Raw genomic sequence first — 16,184 nt, forward strand, 5'->3', positions numbered from 1 at the left:
TTAAAAAGAAACAGGTGAAACAGATTTTTAAATATATTTTATTTAACTCAATGTGTCCATTTTTAGGATGAGTAATCAATATAAAAAGTTAATGTTGCATTTTAGATTATTTTTTCTAACAAAATCTTTGAAATCTGGTGTGTATTTTATATTTAAAAGATCTCATTTTTGACTAGCCACACTTCAAGTGGCTACCATATTTGACAGCTCAGTTCTAATTCATGCTTAGAAGATAGAAAGCCACGCCTTCAATTTTTCTCAATACATTTCTTCTTTCTGTTTTTGTCAACTCTAATGAGTTCTAATTTACATCTATCAAGTTAACTTTAAGCACACAATTCTATGAGCTTTGATATGTAGACAATTGGTAATCACCAACATAATCCTATATAAAGGGCATTTCCATCACCCCCAAAAGTTTTTGTGTCCTGTTGCAAGTAATCCCCTTCTTACACCCCTGGACATTGGCATCCACTAGTCAGTTTTCAACTCGTATACTGTAGTTTTGTTTTTTCTAAGATTTCATATAAATGGAATCATACAGAAACTTACCTTTGGTATCTGGCTTCTTTCCCTTTATATAATGCTTTTGAAGTATATCTTGTGGTTAAGTATCCATTCCATTTTATTGTTTGGTAATATGCCATTGTATGGATATACCAAAATGTGTTCATTTACCAGTTAATGGTTTTATGTATTATTTCCAGGACTTGGCTATTATTGCATTACATTGCTTTCAGGAGGCAGAAATGCCCCATGGCCTATCCTGTACATGAAGGTCACATTTGGGAGCCCAGGGCTAGTGTGCTTTCAGCGAGGCAGTGCATTTGTGAGCTGGCTCTTTCATGTCCCAGACAAAGCTCCAGCTAGGCAAGCAGACAAATGGCTTCCAAGGAAAGTGATTAAATGCCAGAACACACACACTCACTCTATACATACATACATACATACATGCACAAGAAAGATGTCTTTAAAAAATTCTCTTTCTGATTTAAGACAATAGTAATATAATTTAACAACTGAAAACTTCTAATAATGAGAATAAAATAGTGTTTTTCAATGAGAAGGACATCTGTCTTAATTCAGCACAGACAAGAAATAAAATTAGAGTAAATTCTAGCATTTCTAGTTGTCTTGTTAGAGAAGCTTCTAGCTTTTTTAACTGACCCTTACCCCAGGCACACAGAGGCAACTGGCTCAGGCTGAGCTTTCTCATGTTGTTCTTAAATGCCATCTCATTAAATCTTGTTATGAATGGAAATAGTGGATTTTCATCGTAGGTCCGAAAGAAGTAAGAGGATACGAAAAGTGGTAAGAAAGTGCCTCATGAATTCTTGTAACAGATACTTATTTAGGGCTATCTATCTACCAGACTTTGCTCTGTCCCCAGTAAAAATATCCAGAGGCCCTTTTCCTTGTGGTGAGAGGTAAGAGCACCAGAAGATCAGAGAGCAGTGCCAGCTTAGGTGTAACCATAACTAGTTTTTGCATTGGCTCAGACAATTATCACAACTGTACTCCTAACGGAGGAATGATTTCAGCAGTGCACAAAAGATGAAGCCACATCTCAGATCAGGAATTATTCCAGTGTTCTAAAACTAGACACTGATAAATTCAGGATTTAGACCTGGGTCCATGTTACTCTAGTACCAATGCCTTCTTTTCTGCCCTATACTGCCAGGGAAAAGGAGGCAGCCTGAGTCTGCAAGATGTAATGCCAGGAATGAAGCAGAGTTGGGCTGGGGAAGGAGCCTGTGGGTAATTTAGAAAGAGCTGTTGGATGCTTTTTTTTTAATTTATTTTTTAACGTTTGTTGATTTTTGAGACAGAGACAGAGCATGAGGGGGGAGGGGCAGAGAGGGAGGGAGACACAGAATCGGAAGCAGGTTCCAGGCTCAGAGCTGTCAGCCCAGAGCCCAGTGCAGGGCTCAAACCCATGCACCGTGAGATCATGACCTGAACTGAAGTCAGACGCTTAACCGACTGAGCCACCCAGGCGCCTCTGTTGGATGCTTTTAAATGCTAGGAAGAACTGGGATTCCATCCTGAAGCAGTGTGGCCAAAAAGTGAGACCAGCACTGGTCAGGATATGGACAGAAGCAAGCTGAGCCACTTCATGACCGGAGTGCCCTTGCAGGTGATGTGGGTAGCATGAAGAAAACATTCTCTCCCTTGAAGGACCAGACGGGTCTCTGATTAACAACCTGAGATTTGAAACTGCATAAAACTGGATTGTTATCTTTACTTTGTCACTTACTCACTCTGAGACTTTTGGTAAACACCTTTTTAAGAAATTCACTTTTCACATTCAGAAAATAGATGTTATTAAACTTCCCTGATAGAATTATTGTGGGGATTGCTTATATAATATCTGTAAAGAGTTCAGCCATTGCCTAGCACATAGAAGTGATCAGAAAATGGTATTGATGATTATTTCCTTCATACACATTTCATATACACTTGTCTGCATTAATCACGGTTATCTATCTTTGTGTCTTCGAGAGTAGATTTGTTTCCTGCTGGGAGTCTAAATAGTATATGCCCTTGGGGAGTATTTGTTTCATTCATCATTATCTCCCCACAGCAGCTATAGAACCATGCTTGACTCTCCAGTACTCTCCCATCACATGCCTTTTATACCAGCTGAGAGGCGGGGAGAACTCTGCACTGGAGGTCATGGGTAAGCCCCCTCCTCTTCTTTCTTCCTCTCATGCACTTTGTTTATTAAGATATAATTCTCATATCATGAATTTCACCCTTTTAAGGTATATTTTTTGGTATAGTAACAATGTATTCAATAAGCACCACTATCTAATTCCAGAATTTTCATCACCTCGTAAAGAAACCCTAAACCTCTGAGCAGTAACTCCCCATTCTTTCTCCCTCATCAACTAATCTATTTTCCCTGCCTAAGATTCACCTACTCTGGACCTTTTGTGTAAATGGGATTCTATAATATGTGATCTTTTGTGTGTGGCTTCGTTCACCTGGCCTGATGTTGTCAAGGGCATTCACGCTGCAGCATGTATCAGGACTTCATTCCCGCCTTCCTCCCACTTTTACACATTTCTATCCCATTAGTGATTCAGTACTTGCCTGAAATGCTGTAAGACCTCTTTGTCCCTTCATACATCTTCCTTAGGTCTTTCTCTGGGGACTAGTCCTACACTAGAAGGGCACGTGGTCTCAACAGCCCCACCTTTCCCCTCTCCTCTCTCAACACATGCATCCCTTGAGGCTCCTGTCAAAATTTATCACAGGCCCTGGTGAAATTTCTTCATCAAGCAGGACCTTTCTCATTTCCACATCCCTAAAGCCCCGGGTCTGTGTCTGATTTTTACCACCTTCACCACTGAACATCTGTTTAAAGTTCTGACTTTGAGGACAGAGCCTTGAACTAGGATTATGGACATGTTAAGTTCTGCCAACTCTATGACTTAGAAGCTGTTTGATTTTATTATGTCACTTAATGTCTGTCTCTATTGTTTTATCAAAGAGCCAAAAATACTTATTTATTCAGGGTTTTTTCTATGAGGGTTAAAGAAATCAGGGGAATGTGATTTCTAAATCACAACTAGGTATAAAAGTTTTATAAAAATATTACCTCATGTTATTGTGGTCATTGCTGGTGTTTTTGTTTTTTTCTGGGAAGGTGACCATGAGGGATGAAAGGGCTCTGTATGGAACAGAGCTGTAAGCAGGTGGAATTGTCTTCGCAATAAATGAATCTCACAAGAAAGCTCATGAAAAAAGGAGGTTCTGGATTTTTATTCATCAAAAGTTGAGGACCTTACACTTGAAACCAATATATCACTGTATGTTAACTATACTGGAATTAAAATGTAAAAATAAAGTTGAGGATCTATGTGTAGGCACTGCTATTTCTGAGCTACAGTAATGAACAAAAACAGTCTCCGATCTCTAGCACTTATATTCTAGTGGGAGGATTCAGGCAATTAAAGATGTACATTTAAGTGGTGATAAAAAGAACAATGAAGCAGGTTAGTATATGAAGAGTGATTTTTATAAGAGTGGCCATGCTTCAGTTAGGTTAGACAGAGCCAACTTTTCTGATAAGAGAGCATGAAAGCAGAGTGTGGAATGAAGTCCCTGTGTCAGGCGGATATCAGGGTGAACGGTCTTTCTTGAAGCAGTAACAGCAAGTGCACACATCCTGAGGCAGCCGCGTGTTTTGGTGTTTTTAACCAACTGAGCCACTCAGGAGCCCCTGTTTGGTGCTTTTAGTACCGAGGGTGTGTTTTGGTGGATGAGAACAAACAGATGGTGGCTCACACAAAGCCACTTCTCATGGGCCACAGTTGGTCCCTCCATCCAGTAGGAGTAAAGAGAAATTATAATTCTTGCTGTACTGAGAGCACAAATTGACGTCTAGTATGAGTTGGAGTAAATAACATGTCTGAAGCCAGGATAAGAAGCCCTTGTTGCCCCAGGTATCTGATCTCTTTGTTCAGAATACCCAACATCCTTTTAATCACCTTTCTTTCTTTCTTTCTTTCTTTCTTTCTTTCTTTCTTTCTTTCAGTTTATTTCTACTTGAGAGCGAGACAGAGCATGAGAGGGTAAGGAGCAGAGAGAGAGGGAGATACAGAATCCGAAGCAGACTCTAGGCTCCGAGCTGTCAGCACAAAGCCCAACTTGGGGCTCGAATTCATGAACTGTGAGATCGTGACCTGAGCCCAAGTTGGACACTTGACTGACTGGGCCACCCAGTATTCACCCTCATTTCTTACTCTGACCCTTTTTTGTTTGCCCATCTACCCAGGATCTGTGAGCAGGAGGTGTCTTAGAAATCTCAGCTAGGCGGGCAGGAGCCAGGAGAATAGCTACAATGACCTCAGCAGTCCTGGTGGACATACAAGAGGAGGTGACCTGCCCCATCTGCCTGGAGCTCCTGACAGAACCCCTGAGCATAGACTGTGGCCACAGCTTCTGCCAGGCCTGCATCACAGGGAACAGCACAGAATGGGTGATAGGCCAAGACGGGGAAAGCAGCTGTCCTGTGTGCCAGACCGGCTACCGGCCCGGGGACCTGCGGCCGAATCGGCACCTGGCCAATATCGCAGAGAGACTCAGAGAGGTGGTGTTGGGCCCCGGGATGCAGCTGAAGGCGAGTCTGTGTGCACACCATGGAGAGAAACTCCAGCTCTTCTGCAAGGAAGATGGGAAGCTCATCTGCTGGCTTTGTGAGCGGTCTCAGGAGCACCGTGGTCACCACACAGTCCTCATGGAGGAGGTTGCCCATGAGTACCAGGTGGGAGCCCACATGGCAGAAGGCAGGAGGAGCGGGGGGCCTTGGCAGGAGATTGTAACTTTTCTTCATGCTGCAACCTAATTTCCTTGTAGTTTTCCTGTTTACCTAGAGGATGAACCTAGAAAAGGCCCTCACTGCCCAAGGGTAACTTTATCTCTTTCTTGCTCAAGACCTGCTCTGCATGAACAGAGGATGATGTGGGGGGAGGGGAGGGGGGCGCAGCTAGGGGCCCTGGTAGATCAAGTGTGAGGAATATGGCGGCAATGAGAGGAAAGTCCTTCGTGGGCAGGTTTTTTCCCTGGGAGGAGAGACAATCAGCCTGCATCCACTCTACATAAAAGATCCTTAGGCCTTCTCAGTTCTTCAGCCCCAGCAGGATAGGCTTCTGAGGTCAGCATAACCTCTTCCCCATTTACTCTGTTCTGGGCAAGGAGACAAGCTAGTGCTTGACCCTGCTTGACCTGATGTTTCTTTAAGGAGAAGTTCCAGGAGTCTCTGAGGAAGCTGAAGCAAGAGCAGCAGGAAGCCGAGAGACTAAAAGCTGTTATCATAAGGAAGAGGACATCCTGGAAGGTAAGAGAGATTTCTTCCTGAAGGTGTCCTGGGACAGGAATCAGGGCAGGGCATGGGAACCGAGGGCAAAGGAGCCCTGGTCCTGTCTGTTCCCTCATTTGACTGGAAGAGCTTCCCTTTGCCCCATCCTTACTGCGACCCTTACAAACAAGGGTATTGTTCTTGCTGTGGAGTTGGGGAAGGAGGAGTCAGAGAATGAATACATCAAAAAGGAATTCAGGTTTTTGAAGATAGTTACATAGGAGAGGAAAGGCCATTGGTGGCCCCCAATTCCTGATTCCAGACCTTGTTCTATGGTTTCAAGCTCTGAAAGCTGCTGGAAAGACAGGTCTCACACAGGCCGATCATTCCCACCTTGGTACTCTGAATTGGAAGGAGAGGCCAATGCAGATGCATGGGAGGCCATGGAGGCAGCTTGGAATCTAGACCTCACCCAGGAGCCATAGTCTATATCTAGGAGGGCTAGATAAGGTAGCCTGGGGCTCATGGTCTGGGAAGAGCTGAAAAGAAGACAGAAAGGAAGAACAGGTTCTGCAGGACTTCCTCCCCCATTTACCCTCTCCCGGTGAGACCTGGCCCCAAGAGCCTGACTCCCCCCACCATCCCCGCTCCAGAGAGGAGACCCTCAGCTCAACAGACTAGCAGCCTCTTCCTCTTGCATGTTCCTAAAGAATCAGATGGAACCTGAGAGACACAGGATCCAGACACAGTTTAATAAGTTGAGAAGCATCCTGGACAAAGAAGAGCAGCGACAGTTGAAAAAGCTGGAGGAGGAAGAGAGGAAGGGGCTGAGTATTTTAGAAGAGGCTGAGGATGAGCTGGACCAGCAGAGCCAGTCACTGAGGGAGCTCATCTCAGACCTGGAGCTTCGGTGTCAGGGGTCGGCAATGGAGCTGCTGCAGGTGAGACTTGTGAAGGAGCCCCTGATCTGACGGTCCAGGCAAAGGGAGACTAACTCTCCTTCCCTTCTTACACGGGACTGATGACCTGGTGGGGGCAAGAAAACAATTCGTTTGGCCCACTTGGGCCTTTTACCTGTTAAACTGTGTAGAGGTCATGGATAAAGAATGGAATAATTAAAGTACAAATGCTAGGGGAATGTCTCATTTTTACTTATTATGTATAAACTGAGGTCCAAAACTTTATTTGATACAGTGGAGAAGCTCTGTTATATCCACTGATGTTCTACAGCAGCACTTCTGAATCTCGGCACTATTGATATTTTGAGCTGGGAATTCTTTGCTGGGAGGGGCTGCTCTGTGCATTGTAACATGTTTAGCAGGATCCCTGGCCTCCACCCACTAGATGCCAGTAGCTCCACCCCCCACCCCCCACCCCTGTCCGCTCTGACAACCAGAAATCCTCCAGATATTGCCAAATACCCTTGTGGGGCACATAATGCCTCTTTTCCTGTTGAGAAGAGGTAGGCATTCGGCACCTGTTGTCTCTGATGCTGACTTGGGATTTGTCAGGTACTTTTCACCCAGCTTAGTCCCCGGCAAACACCTACAAAGCTCAAGTACTTAGAGGTTCTGTATGTAATCACAAACCCTTCTTTGCTTTACTGTCTTCTTAGGGCAGAATCATTTAACGTGTTGTGATAGAAGTTCGAACAGGTCTTTTTAAGGCACAGAGAAGACTGGACTCTGGTGTGTGTGTGCGTGAGCATATGTGTGTATTGGGAGGGTGCCAGGTGTCAAATCTGGAGAGGTTTCGTGCAGGAGCTTGAATTGAAGTTGAAATCTGAGCAGGTATTTTCTGCATAGAGTGAATAGGGTGACTATGAAGTGGAGACAGGATGTATTTTGTAACCTTCTGGAACCTTCAGGCTGTTCCTTACTTTCTGTTTGCCTACTTGCTTTCCTCTTCTCCCTTTGGTGGTAGAATAATCATTGCCTGTTCTTGCGCCCTACTATTGACATTGTTCCACACTCCTCCTGATTTCCCATCTTCATTTTATTCTTCTTGCCCTTTTGCTTCGTCTTTGACATTGGGTTACCCTGACGCTTCTCCCTGCTCCCATTCTTGCCTCTCCACAGACCCCTCAAGATGTAAAAATTGCTCCGTACATGCAAAGGGATCATCAGTGTATGTCGCTCGCCCAGGCACCTGTGTATACTCTCACACCCATTAGCATGACTTGCCCAGGGGGCATCTTAACTTGAGTGCTATCTCACAGTCAGTTTTTCCAGAGCTTGTCCAGCACAAACACATTCCTCTTCTCTTTTCTGTATCTATGGGGCATTGCTGCGCAGTAAGATTTGATAGCTGCTGCAAGCCCACAGCTTTCAAGTTTCAAAATATGACCCCTGAGAATAACACTAACAAAAGAAAAAGAGCCATGAAGTGGCACTCTGATTTGGTCATTTGGGTTCCTCAGTACAGCCATGCCTTAAGGCCCACACAACCTTGGGTATTTGGTGTAAGTTGACACGTATCCACCACCTCCACTGCTTCCCACATGCAGGCCAGTTTAAAGATAGCCCCAACACAGAGAAAATAGATGAAACTGTTGGCCTTTTTTTCAGTCATTGTGGTAACGAGGCAGAAGTTAGGGAGACCAAGTGGGAGGCTATGAGGCATTTCTGCTCAAGTGAGGGAGGAGGTGGCAGTGATGACAGTGAAGACCAGGTGGCTAAAAGAAGTTGCGAGCATGAAATGGACTGGCTTGGCCTAAGATGGGACGTCAGGGTGAATGTAAGGTAGTTTTTAGGATGATACTTTGTCTAAATGTGGTGACTAAATGGATGCTGGTAACACTGAGGAAGATGGAAGATACGAGACCTCATGGTTGCAGAAAAAGTAAGTTTTCCTTTAAACATTTTGAGTTTGTGGTGTCGGTGGCTCATTTGCTGGTGCAGATGAGAGTGATCTGAGCAGAAGTTCCAATTTGGGAATCATCAACACATGTGTGTGTCAAAATCAAGAAAACTGGAAGAAGTCAGCAAGGATAGCTTAGAGGGCTAGAAGAGGCAAAGTTTGAAAAATAACCATAGTTAAGACTCTTGTGTCCTTAGCAACTAGAATGTAAGCATCTCAAGGACAGAAATTATGACTTAATCATGTGAGATTCTCTAGTGCTAATAGGTGATGTGCATATATAACATTACACACACGCACACACACACACACACACACACACACACTATTGTCAAAATAAAGGTGCTATTGATGAGTTGAATCATCTCCCAACATTGCTACATAGAGGCTCAGGGACAGTCTACTTTGAGTTCTTATCTCCACTTTGTGGCCTCCATATTGGGTCCATCTTTATTTCCATGATATCATGGGGTTGTGGGGAATGGATAAGGAATATGGATGAGGCTGTGTTACAGGATAAGACCTATAACTCCTTGCCTTAACAATTTCTCTTTCCTTCCTAGGATGTGAGTGATGTCATGAAAAGGTATGTGTAGGAGAATACAGGATGGTTCCCTTGGATTGACAAAGGTTCCGATACCCATAGAATTATCTTGTGGTCAGTGGAAAAGGAAAGAAGAAAAATCACAAGATGGGAGATTTAGGACTATGATGTCCTGAGTTGCTCATCTTGAGGATTTTTGGGTTCCCTGAACTAAAGGGAATGACCTGGTTTCTATGGTAGGAGAATTTGAGTGATGGGGTGGGGATGGATGTCACAAATTGGGGACAGTGGTTCTTAAGAATAAAAGGTTACAGTATCATTTACTCTTCTAGTATCCTATGATGGAACATTTTTGCCACAAAACTCTACCTGCTTCCAGCCCTGATTCCAGTAGTTTATAGCTACCTTAATCTACACAGTAGTTTATAGCTACCTTAATCTACACAGTAGTTTATAGCTACCTTAATCTACACAGGGATTTTCTTTGTCCATGTCTTTTATCAGAAGGAAATTTCCCATCTGTGTTTCCCAAGGTCCAAGAATCATTTCTTGGGGCATCTGCCTTCAATTTCCCTTTCTCCCTTAGCTTTAGAACAGTCCTGCCTTGCTACCTATTTCTCCTCAGACTTCCATTTTTCTCAATTCCAATAAAAACATAGATGTGAGGGGCGCCTGGGTGGCGCAGTCGGTTAAGCGTCTGACTTCAGCCAGGTCACGATCTCGCGGTCTGTGAGTTCGAGCCCCGCGTCAGGCTCTGGGCTGATGGCTCAGAGCCTGGAGCCTGTTTCCGATTCTGTGTCTCCTTCTCTCTCTGCCCCTCCCCCGTTCATGCTCTGTCTCTCTCTGTCCCAAAAATAAATAAACGTTAAAAAAAAAAAAAAAAAACATAGATGTGAAATCTTGAGAAGAGTTGTTTTAGGCCTCGAACAAAAGCTGTTCTCTGCTCTATCACATACTCTAGAATTTCATCCATCAAGATGACAGCTAAGGTTGTCCACACACCTGGTACCTTTACGCTCCTCACAGACACATGAAATATGGAGACTGTTGTCCTTTCTGAAGTCTTCACTCTCAGTTTGGAGAAGATGTCTCCTTTCTCCAACTGGCGTAATATTCCTAGAGACAGGCCTCTTTTTGAAGGCCTTTCTCCCTAGGCCTCTGGGAGACCCTAAGGCCTAAACTCAGTCTTCAGAAGAAGCCCTTTACTCAATACTCTCAGAGCCCTGGCAGCAGGTTCCTGGCAGTCTCCCTTCAACACAGCCCCTTGTAGTAGACCCTCTAAGGTGGCACTTGTAAGCATTTTGTATCTTGTTTAGAGGAAGCAAAGGATTTCCCAGTCACTATTTTATTTAATTTTATATAATCTTAAGATGTAGAGAGAGAAGGGAAAATGATTGTATTTTACAAAAACAACAAAACCAACCAAAATGAGGCTTTGAAGGGTTAGATCCTATCATAGTTTACACAGATACTGAGAAGCTAGTTTCTAGTCCAAGTCTTTGGTTCCAGTGCTAGGGCTCTTTGGTGAATTATGCTAATTTTCTTCAAGAAAGAATGTTGAAGTTCTCCCAGGGACCGGGGAGATGAGGGAGACAGGTGTTGGAAGAACCCAAGGGCAGCAGTGTAGGAGATTCATAAGGTCTCTTCTCTCTAGAAGTGAGTTCTGGACCCTAAAGAAGCCAGAAGCTCTGCCCACCAAGCTGAAGAGTATGTTTCGAGTCCCAGATCTGAAAAGGATGCTGCGAGTGTTTAGAGGTGAGGAGATTCAGGGGACAGCTTTTGGATGTGGAATTATTGTAGCCCAAGCAATAAATAGAATAGAGCGAAGAGTTGATATTTGGGGAGAGTGGTGCAGAGAGAGGTCAGAGAGGGAGGGACATAGCATGCTGCAAAAGATACAGTTCATATTTAAGGAGGAATGAGATGGCCAACTTGCATTTTTACAGAAGTCCCTGCCTCCCCCCTCAATCCATGATGGGGAGACAGCAGACCTGAGACTGTCAGTTCTGTGCAACATGATTGACTCTGATTATCATTACAGAACTGACGGATGTCCAGAGCTACTGGGGTAAGTAGCCAGCATGGCATCTTTGAGCAACATGTCCTTATTCTCTTTCACATGCTCCCCCCCTACTCTGACATACCCACATACTCTAAGGCACGAAGTGTTAATACCATCCCTCCATACCCCCATGTAGTTCCAATTCCTCCACTTCTGTGTTTCCTCTTTTCAGTGTCTTAAGACCCACGTACCTATCCTCCCCTGCTGATGTTGTATCTTTTCCCACAGTGGACGTGACTCTGAATCCACACACGGCTAACTTAAATCTTGTCATGTCTAAAAACCGGAGACAAGTGAGATTTGTGGGTGCCACGCTGCCTGGGTCTTACCTGGAAGAGCATTATGACTGTGGTATCCTGGGCTCCCAACATTTCTCCTCTGGGAAACACTACTGGGAGGTAGATGTGGCCAAGAAGACTGACTGGATCCTGGGGGTGTGCAGTAATTCAGCGGAACCCACGTACTGTTTCAACCAGTTTACGAATAATCGAAATGTTTACTCCAGATATCAACCTCAAAGTGGATACTGGGTGATTGGGCTACATCATAAACATGAATATAGAGCCTATGAGGAATCTTCCACTTCCCTGCTCCTCTCTATGATGGTGCCCCCTCGCCGGGTTGGGATTTTCTTAGACTACGAGGCTGGCACTGTCTCCTTTTACAATGTCACGAACCATGGTTTTCCCATCTACACCTTCTCTAAATATTACTTTCCTAGCACCCTTTCTCCATATTTTAATCCCTGCAACTGTGTGGTCCCGATGACCCTGCGTCGCCCAAGCTCTTGAACATTCTGCCATCTCCACTCACACCTGAGCAGTACCCTCTAGTCTGAGGTCCATCTGTACCTCAGTCTCTCTTTTCTGAACTTCTGTATTCCTGCATTCTCATGCCTTTCACTTTGAACATGTACTCAATGCTAGAATATACCCAGAGGTGATAGTGAACATCCCTAACTAGTTAATTACAGACCTTTGGATGGGTGGGGGGTAGCTTTCAACATGTTACCATTAAGCATGATATTTGATGGAGTTCTTTTTGTTGTTGATTCATGGGATCAAATTTTTAGGAAGTTCTGTTCTATTTTCTATATTTTTTTAATATTGAATGAAAAATTGAATTTCAACAGATACTGTCTATAAGATGGAGATTTCTTGTGTCATTTTTATTCTGTTATTGGAGTACATTGATTTGTTTCCATTTTTAAATGCAACACAAAGTCCTGAAATAAATCACTATTATTCTTCACATGCGATACTGGATTTATTTTTGCTAATACATTGTTTAGGTTTCATTCCCATCTCTGTTTATGAAAGATTTTGACCTGTAATGTTGCATTCTTATAACATCATTGTCAGGTTTTATAAAATGCAACAAATGAACAAAGTATTGTATTTTTGTGTAAGTATATATAGGATTGAGTGCTAAAAACCATTATAATGTTAATTTTGATGGCTTTAAATTCAAAGAAAGAAATTTTAATTTCAGTTTTTACTACAACCTTCATGGATTTAAAATTTTAAGTGTAGTGTTTGAAAATTTAAAACAAATCTCCCAAATTCATTGAAGTAGAAAAAGGAGAGAAGAAAATGATAAATCCAAAACAGGTTTTTCTCCCAGAATGGGAGGAAACATACAAAGAAAATAATGTAAAGAATTTTAAGGAAGAGAATGATTTTTTCCAGCTTTACCCCCTTTCTTTATGCTCAAATGTGAACAGCTTTGTGAATGAGCTGCTAGGACTTTGGCAGAGGTGCTATATGCTTTTGAGCCAGCTGTAAAAGAAATTATGAGGTGGATGTGAGAGTGGAAACAGAAGTTAGCTAGAGCTGTCCAATATGGTAGCCAAGAGCTACCAGTGGCTGTTGAGCACTTCAAGTATTACTATTATGAATTGAAGTCTGCTGTACATGTAAAATGTACATTAGTTTATTTTTTTATATTTATTTATTTCGAGAGACAGAGAGCAGGTGAGAGTCAGAAAGAGAATCCTAAGCAGACTCTGTGCTTTCAGCTCAGAGGCCCACATGGGGCTCAATCTCATGAACTGCGAGATCATGACCTGAGCTGAAATCAAGAGTCAGATGCTTACCTGGTTGAGCCACCCATGTGCCCCAATGACTTAGTTTTAAAAAAATTTAAGGTATCTTACAACTTTTCTATTGTAGATTGCAATGATAATATTTTGCGTATACGGGATTAAATAAGTATATGTTAACTACACCGGTTTCATTCCACTTTTTTGATGTAAATGCTAGAAAATTTAAAGTTACATATGTGGCTCACGTAGCTTTTCTATTGAATAGCTCTTATTGTAATGCAATTTCTATCCCTATGGGGGCCTTGTGTAGGCAGATATGTTCATTTCTACACAGACCTCCTGGCCCTCTGAGGCATTTTTGTAGAAGAAGGTAATGGCAGAGAGAAGATCTCAACATATCTAGATATTTACAATGTGGGAGATCATAGCAAGGGATCATGGCCAGAGAATATGACTGCCTAGTCTGGTCCCTGTCTTTAGCCATCAGTCTGGTGGACTTTTGTAGTTCTTTCATGGTTTGAGGAAATCCTAACAAGTTCATCCTCAGGCTCAGCTCTGGTGTCTGGGGGGAGATGAAGTACAGGATATAATCAGAGCTCAATAATGGCTTGCTGTAGGGCAGGGTTTTACTTGAGAGATGAAATCTGTGGGAGACCAGAGGCCAACTGCACACTCTTCATCCTGATTTCCATTTCACTTGGAAGAAATGTGAAAGGAGATGGAGCCGGCAAATGGTTGTCCACAGAGCTAGTGGGTGTTCACGGATGAGAAATGATAAAAGGGAATCGGCCTGAGTAATTGCTCCCTTGTCACTTAGTTTCCCAGGAAATAAATTCCAGGGAAAAGGAGTTAGCCCAGCAGTCCTCTGCCAGCAGAAGTGTTCCATGAATGACCGTAGACAATAAGGAAACACATAGTACTACCTGGGATTGTGTCGGTGAGGTCTGGGGAAGGTTGTCCAATTTGAGATTTGGAGGAATGAGTTTTCAGCCCTGACTCCTGGGGAAATCTGGGCAGAGGCCTACTGGCCTTGACATTTTGGGCACAGCAGGACAAACCTGCTCTGAAAAGTAAATCCAAACACGTAACTTAGGATCAAACACTAAAGACATTTATTTCTTATAAAAATCAAACACGAGTGTAATTAGTGCTGTGTGGCACTGTTTCATGTGAGTTTCATGCACCAAGCTTTCTTCCACCTGAGTCTCTGCCATCCCCAAGGACAGTATTGTCATAAGCATCAAGCCAGCAGAAGGGTAAAAAAGCCTGGAGAGGCAGTTTGCTTCTTAAATTTTTCAGTTATATATGGGATTCGTAATTTCTGCTCACTTTCTGTTGCTGAGAATAGCCATCTGGCCATACCTAACTGCAAGGAAAAATGTAAAAATGTCTAGCCACATGCAATCATGTACAATCAAATTTCAAGGGAAGGAGAGTGCAGATTTTTGCAGAGACCTAGTGGTCTGTTAGGTGGGACAGTCAGGAGTGCCTGGAACCTAAGGCAATTCCTCTTCCTCATTACAAAAGACTCAGGATCTTAGCTTTTTTTCTGGAACCATGTTTATTCCATCTTGTAGCCTAAAACTCATAAAGAAAAGGGGAAGAGATGAGATGTTTTGTTGTCATACGCATAGGCATAAGCTAAGTAACAACCATCTTTTTAAATTAAAGGCCAAGCTACGCTCAAAGTTAAAGGAGATAGAATAAGAGAAATAGAACTGGTAGAGAGTGTTATCAGGATTTTCAGGAGGTTGGAGACAACCAGATCTGGAATGTATACTCTGATCTGATTGGATGAACTCCTGTACAGATTGTAAGTGGGTTCTGTTCAGTCTCTTATCTTGTCACTGCCAGGAAGACGTCTGCAGAGACTGAGGTACTAATGAGAGCTGAGCTGAGGGGGTTGGGCCTATGGACATACATAAAGACATGAAATAATTCAAAAAGAACTAGAGGAAAAAATATGGATGGACAAAGTTACCTACTTAAATAAATAGATGTTCAGAGGTGGCTGAGTGGCTCAGTCGGTTAAGCCTCCAGTTTCAGCTCAGATCACGATCCCACGGTTCGAGAGTTTGAGCCCTGCATAATGGCTCTCTGCTGATAGCGCAGAGCCTGCTTCTGATACGCTGTCTCCCTCTCTGCCCCTCCTCAACTCATGTGTGCACTCGCTCAAGGAAAAAAAGAGATGTTCATTTAGTTACTGAACAATGAAGTTAAAGGGGGAAAAATAGATGTTAAATAATTACAAGGAGCTGAATATCAATAAACTACTGAGATGATTATGGAAAGAAAATGAGAGGTCAGGCTTCCTCTGCCTTCCTTTATTATGATAATTCCATATCACAAGAAGAAGTAGAACCTCTATTCACCAATAATAATATAACGCTTGATAGGAAGACAATGTTACAACATTAGTAAAACTACCATTGTAGAAGATAATATCAAGAGATGTTCTTGAGATTAAAATGTAATAGCACGTTTTGTTGATAAGTCCTGCTAAAGAAAAGCTATACCCATACGATTTAAATACTATGGTCATTGGTTTTCTCCTATAGTCTTGGATTGATGTACTTCTCTAACAAAGTTAATGTCAGCTTCTAAATAAGGTAATTGCAATAATTGTTCTATGCTTATTACTATAGGACATTTGCACACTGACCTGCTAATGTTATCAAAGCCAAAATGAGTCATACAGAAAAAAAAAAAAAGATTACCACAGTGTATTTGAGGAAACTACACAATAACTTAAGGGCTAGAGAGACTTGAGTCATTAAATCATCTTTAATAACCATTGAAGAGGTTCTAAATTTTGTCAATGGACTAAGAGGAATTAACAAAATAGTTCATTGGATAGAGAACAAATTAG

General features: G+C 42.7%; 1 protein-coding gene across 2 annotated transcripts; it reads left to right on the forward strand.

Moving 5' to 3' along the window:
* The first annotated feature begins 4,834 nt into the window (after positions 1-4,834).
* On the forward strand, positions 4,835-12,322 carry TRIM6 (tripartite motif containing 6). 2 transcript variants are annotated; one of them, XM_047070831.1, is made up of 7 exons: positions 4,835-5,272; positions 5,750-5,845; positions 6,517-6,747; positions 9,229-9,251; positions 10,864-10,964; positions 11,251-11,277; positions 11,500-12,322. In XM_047070831.1, the coding sequence occupies exons 1-7, from the start codon at positions 4,850-4,852 to the stop codon at positions 12,060-12,062; spliced, it is 1,464 nt and encodes a 487-aa protein (XP_046926787.1). In that variant the 5' UTR covers positions 4,835-4,849; the 3' UTR covers positions 12,063-12,322. The 2 variants fall into 2 exon arrangements, with proteins under 2 accessions (XP_046926787.1, XP_046926786.1); XM_047070830.1 differs by having other exon boundaries at positions 4,850-5,272; positions 6,523-6,747.
* Positions 12,323-16,184: the final 3,862 nt, after the last annotated feature.

This window comes from Lynx rufus, unplaced genomic scaffold, assembly GCF_022079265.1.
Source record: "Lynx rufus isolate CCGP_SWC_20201006 ecotype Redwood Valley unplaced genomic scaffold, mLynRuf1.p SCAF_9, whole genome shotgun sequence".
Classification (NCBI taxonomy): Eukaryota; Metazoa; Chordata; class Mammalia; order Carnivora; family Felidae; genus Lynx; species Lynx rufus.

Coding starts and splice junctions, on each gene's coding strand:
- TRIM6 (XM_047070831.1), top strand. CDS start 4,850: ATGACCTCAGCAGTCCTGGTGGACATACAAGAGGAGGTGACCTGCCCC. Junction 9,252..10,863: donor GTGAGTGATGTCATGAAAAG/GTATGTGTAGGA, acceptor TCTTCTCTCTAG/AAGTGAGTTCTGGACCCTAA. Junction 11,278..11,499: donor GGATGTCCAGAGCTACTGGG/GTAAGTAGCCAG, acceptor CTTTTCCCACAG/TGGACGTGACTCTGAATCCA.